At 36.0% G+C, this 6,120-nt stretch overlaps 1 protein-coding gene across 1 annotated transcript; it reads left to right on the top strand.

Moving 5' to 3' along the window:
* Nucleotides 1–2,889: 2,889 nt before the first annotated feature.
* Nucleotides 2,890–4,616, top strand: LOC132314609 (iridoid oxidase-like). Its single transcript, XM_059813450.1, has 2 exons — nt 2,890–3,807; nt 3,999–4,616. Exons 1-2 carry the CDS (start codon nt 2,890–2,892, stop codon nt 4,614–4,616), a joined length of 1,536 nt encoding a protein of 511 aa, XP_059669433.1.
* The last annotated feature ends 1,504 nt before the right edge of the window (nt 4,617–6,120 follow it).

Here is a 6,120-nt window from a genome sequence, read left to right as displayed (position 1 = left end):
AGGCGCAGATATTATGCTCTTGAGGCAAGCCTTGCTGTCTGCTCTGCGAGTGCATTAGTGCTTTTCTCTTAATTTCTATTTTTGTTGGATTTATTTGTTTAAAAGCATATGTATAAGATTGTATGTAAAAAATCAGGACATGTCTGATGCTATGAAACAGTACTGCTCCATGTTTTACAAAGTACGGATAAAAGGATGGAATAGAATTATACGTACAATGATTGTTAATTTGAGGATAAACAAATGCTTTATTTGATGCTTTCTTATTTTGATATATGTTTATGCAGTCTACTATATCAAGACACTAGGCAATTTAATTACAATCAAATTCTTTTGAATAGAGGGGAAAAAACCTCTATCATTGTTGTTGCGAGTCTCCTATATATTTTCATCTAAGATCATCAGTTTGGCTTGCTTATTTTATAAATTCTAAAAAAACATAATTTTGAGTTGAATAATAATAATAATAGGCCTAACATTTTTGTAGAATTATTCGGTACAAATATCACACTCTTTTAAATTATGATAAAAAAAAATAATAATAATAATAGAAGCCACACAAACACCCCACATCCCATATCGTGTTCCCTCAACTCTGTCGGTATCAATCCTATACCTCCTCAACTCTAGACGTAGCGATTCATATTCTTATTATTAATTTTATTTTTTGAACCTTAAAAGCAAAGTTATAAAGAAAACAAATATTTACAGGGGTGGGCCTTTACGAGAAGGCCCAAACCTGTTAACAACAAGAAGCCCATCACTGCCTCACTTCTAAGGTCCAACACTCTAACCCACAAAACAACAGCCTTGGAGGCCCAAAACATAAATCGTTAAGCTGATGGAGGATGTTCTGAATCTGCAGTGCAATTCAGAGCATCCAACCTCTGTTGGTTAGAATTTTCCTCTGTAATGGAGAAAAAAGTCAAGGGAAGATCCCAATCCGTGAAGACACTAATTGGTTGAACTTCATTAAATTGTTAAATATTTTAAAATTTTGTTGGCAACTCTAAAACCATGTGCTTTTTCATCATTATTGTAAATTGATACTGATTTCAAATTAGAGTAAAGGATATAGATAGTATTTTAATAGGATAACATTGGAGGAATTCATAAGGGCAATATTGGTAAAGAAAATTTGTTAATAGAATTGTGAAGTTAAAAATTTTGCTAAAAGTAATACTTTATGATTAACTAATAAATTTCTCTATATATATTTGTTCTTACTCGAGATGAAAGTTATTATATATCCTTTCTTTTTCTTTTTAATAACAACAGTGTATTTTTTTTTTCACTTTGATTCCTTCTGTTAGTAACTTGCAGTCAAATCGGTGGATTGCTCCCAACTGATCATTGTTACTTTTTCGCCAAGCCACTGAGACTATAAAATATTTAAAATTATTGTTTCTATTACTACGTCAAACTGTAAATTATTTTAAAAAATAAGCAATCTTTATTACATTATAAAGGTTACAGCTTAGTAATACTTCTCATCTCTTTTACATTATAAAGGTTTGAGTTTAGTGGTACTTTCTCATTTTTCAAAACAAACTACCAATGCAACTGTCTTGCATTTTTAGTTGGTCCGAATTTCTAAAATTACACACTAATTAATTAAATGTCTTCTACTATTATGGGACATTTAAAATATAAATTGATACGACAAAAGTAAACTTTTAATTATTTCTTCTCTCTCCTCACTCGGATGGCATGTGTATATATGCAATTGTTGAGTTACGAGTTATTTAGTATATAAACACCTAAATTCTTCTATTTATATATATATACACTCCGTATATAGTTAAAAGACAATTAAAAAGAAAAAGAAAAAGAAAAGAGAGAATGTTATTGATATATAAATACACGTGTTTACACTTTACATATGTATATAGATCGAAGAAATAATTAAAAGGAAACTTAAAGAAATAATTAAAAAGGCACTTTTGCCTTATAAATTTATATTTTAAATATTTCATAATGGTAGAAGACATTCAATTAACTAGCGTGTAATTTTAAGAATCTTAACTGTGCAAGCACGCACAGCCTACACTCTCCTCCTCAATTTATAATTTATTTGATGTATAAAAGATTTTCACTGAAAACCCTAATTTGCTAAAGGCAACACCAAAATAAGAGATCCTACAAGGGCAATGAGACTATCTTAAGAAGAGAAACATACAATTGATGACAAAATAGTAGAACGTGCATTTGAATGGTATCTATTGACATGTACAACAAAGTAGAAAAGTGCATTTAAATTATCAAATCCTTTTGCACATCATCTACTCCTCAATGTCTCATATGATTCATACCCTGAAGCACAATACAAATATCTCTTCCAACAATTACCGAAAAAAGGAAGGAGAAATGCCCCACCAAACATTAAATATAACCTAATAATGTATATGCATAATGCATTGATAAAAAGTATTCAAAGATATGATACAAGATAGGAAAATTTATTAAGGGTTGTGCTGCTTGCATTATTATTTTTTTTCTTTAATGAAAGTTGAGCACGCGATGCGTGTGCACAACTATATATATGATATTAGGTGATCTAAGAGCAGTAGTTTCGTTTAAAAATTGAATTATAAAAAATTATCCTATGCCCCCTCGTGAGATCTCAAGGAAGCAAACTGGTGGTGAAGATTTAAACAGGGATTTTTTCAGAGTTTAGAATTTGCTCAGAATGGCAGAAGTAGGGTCATGGCTGACACGGGGAAACCAATTATTGTATAATTAAATATTTATATTAAAGTTTAACCATAAGTTTTAATCATATTTATGTCCCCAAGTCATGTCAAAATGATTGGAAGTAATCTATTATATATATCCAACAAGTAATGTGTTACCATATAGTGAACTAAGTAGAGAACTCAAAACTAAAAAATGGAGTGGACTTCAGGTTCGCTTACTGCTTCTTTAGCAGGTGTTCTTTTACTGCTGCTCGTCTGGTTAAAGGCCAGGAATGGCTCTACCAAACTGCGACCACCAGGGCCACCAGGGTGGCCATTGGTTGGCAACATGTTCGACCTTGGAGACCTGCCGCACCAGACATTGTACAAGTACCGGAAAAAGTATGGACCCGTGGTTTGGCTGCAGCTTGGGGCGGTGAACACAATGGTTGTACAGTCGCCCTCAGCTGCTGCCGAACTTTTCAAGAAGCACGATGTTCCTTTCGCTGACCGCAAAGTACCTGATGCACTAACAGCCTTCAACTTCAATGAAGGATCATTGGGTATGAATACTTTTGGCGGCCACTGGCGTGTACTGAGACGACTGTGTTCCATGGAGTTCCTAGTCAACAAACGAATGAACGAGACAACTGACCTCCGACGGAGGTGCACTGACAACATGATCCGATGGATTGAGGAAGATGCAGCAGCTTCACAAGCACAGGGAGGATCAGGCGCTGTGCAGCTGAGCCGCTTCCTCTTCCTCATGGCTTTTAACCTGGTTGGCAACCTCATGCTGTCACGAGATCTCTTGGACGCATCATCCAAGGATGGGAGCGAGTTCTTTGACTGCATGAACAAGATCTTGGAGTTGGCTGGGACGCCTAACGTGGCAGACTTCCTGCCCTTCTTGAAATGGGTGGACCCACTGGGGATCAAGAGGACTATGGTAAGTAACATGACGAGAACCATGAGGATCGCATCCAGCTTTGTGAATGAGAGGCTTCAAGACAAGAAGAAGGGTAAAGAGGGGGTGAAGAAAGACTTCCTGGATGTGCTGCTAGAGTATGAAGGTGATGGAAAAGACGGACCTGATAGGATTACAGAGAAGAATGTGAACATTGTCATAATGGTAATCCCATCTCTACCACTAATTTGGTGTCTATGTGCCTAAACTTCTGTGTATATATACACATATATAAATACATTATACACATGTCCATATACACACACACACATGCGCGCATGTATTGCTTGTAAATTTTGCAAAAACGTCAAAATTAGTAGTTCATTGTGAGAGTAATGAATGCACTAATGGTGCAGGAAATGTTCTTTGCTGGCTCAGAAACTACAAGCATCAGCATTGAATGGGGTTTTGCAGAGCTACTACGCCACCCTGACAAACTGAAAAGGGCTAGGGAAGAGATTGACAGAGTTGTTGGACTAAATAGGAAAGTAGAAGAGAGCGACATGGATAACCTGCCATATATGCAAGCTGTGGTGAAGGAAGCACTCCGATTACACCCCGCACTTCCTCTACTCCTCCCACGGAACACCATGGAAGATACTGAATACATGGGGTATCTCATTCCCAAAAGTACACAAGTTTTTGTGAATGCTTGGGCAATTGGAAGGGATCCAGATTCTTGGGACGATCCTTTATCCTTCAAGCCTGAGAGATTTCTAGACTCAAGCATTGAATATAAGGGGCAGCATTTTGAGCTGATTCCATTTGGATCTGGGAGACGTATTTGTGTAGGCTTTCCTTTGGCTCATCGAGTGGTTCACCTTGCTCTGGCCACCCTAGTACAGACTTTTGACTGGGAGTTCAGTGGCGGTGTCACTCCAGAGACTATGGACATGCAAGAGAGGCTAGGACTAACACTGCGGAAGCTTGTACCCGTGAAAGTAATTCCCAAAAGGCGAATCATGAAAGGATGAAATGATCATTGATGATGGAAACTTGCTCAATTTGGTCATCCAATGATAATATAAATAAATAAGTTTCCCTGCTCTCTAACAACTTGAACTTTAGAGTGATTGGTTGTTAGTAGATGGAAAGATATGCGCATTATGTACTCCTTTATATTCTACGTAGATGATATAAGTATTTAAGTGTTGTATGGTATTGTTTCGGTTCATCATTGTAATATGTTTAATTCTACCTTGTATTCTGGAAGGAAAAAAAAAAAAAAAGTAAAAAGAAACTCCGTTTCTAAACACAATTTGAGCTCTGTTTAGTGCGACATGTTGTCAAAGCCAATCTACAAGTCATAAACATGCTCACAGATCTGCAGAGAGATAACTAGGAAATTAACAAACACTTGTCTATTTTCTATTCTTACTATGTGAAATTATCTACATCTAATTCAAAAGGAAAAGTTTCAGAATCTGATTTAAGGTAAACATGCAGCAACTAAGATTAACTAAAAGGAATGACTCCTAAACAAGTTATAGGAGGTGAGAAAGGGACAGTGGTTCAAATGCAGATTCAGTCACTAGAACGGAGATATTCCACAGAAAAAAGATACATATAAAAGCAGTTATTACATAGTAGATGACTTAACAAGAAGGAAGCAAAATTCCCTCTTGCTTCTTTCATCCAGGGAATATGTATAAATGCCAAAAAGAATTAAATATTTTTCCATATATTGTCTACATGACTCATTCCAATGAAATGTCTAATTAAATAAAGATGATGAGTGAAATTATATAAACCAAACAGTGAGAGGTTTCTGAATCTGCCGTCGCATAAATGCCTTCAGCTTGCTGGTCGAGGATGCACAATGACATATTGCTTGTAGGCCTTTGGTTGAAGTGGGAAATCTGTTTTGGTTGAGAAATTAGAGTTTTAATAGTCATTTAATGCAAAATAGTCTTCCACTTATCAGGTCTAAGGTTTGACTCCCCTTGGGTGCAAACAATTCCTGGGGGTTGAGTATCAACTAGGAAAAAAAAAAAAAACAAAAGAGCCTTCCACTGGCAAAATATGAATGTTGGCCAGTATTCGAGGATCTTTGTCAGGTTAGGGCTTTTTCGAAGGGTTTTGTGGTAGAAATTAGAAAGAAGAGAAAGAGGTTAAAGTAAAACAATATGATGGAAAGATAACTGAAGAGAGAGGAACATCAGAGAGTGGAGGGAGGCCACCAACTCTTGGTTGCACTCATGGTTCATGCTACTTTGAACTGTTGGGTAGACAGTTGATTTTTTATTTCTTTTTTTTCTCTCTTATTTAAATTTTAATCTCTGCTTAATATGGTGTAAATACACAATTCTCTTTAGTGGTCATGAGTTACCAGAAAACCAAGATATTAGTTGTCCAATTGGTTTCAGAGAGCAACTCTTGGACGGAAAAGTACAAAGAAACCTCGTCAACATGAGTAAGAGAGTTGGCGACGTGGTAAATCAGAAACTAGACATTTTAGGTTCAAATATCCCAATACTT

The sequence above is a fragment of the Cornus florida genome, unplaced genomic scaffold, assembly GCF_030987335.1.
Source record: "Cornus florida cultivar Cherokee Brave unplaced genomic scaffold, ASM3098733v1 CherokeeBrave_3.0.0_Hap2_Chr06, whole genome shotgun sequence".
NCBI classification, from domain to species: Eukaryota; Viridiplantae; Streptophyta; class Magnoliopsida; order Cornales; family Cornaceae; genus Cornus; species Cornus florida.
This window is presented reverse-complemented; position numbering and strand designations above follow the sequence as displayed.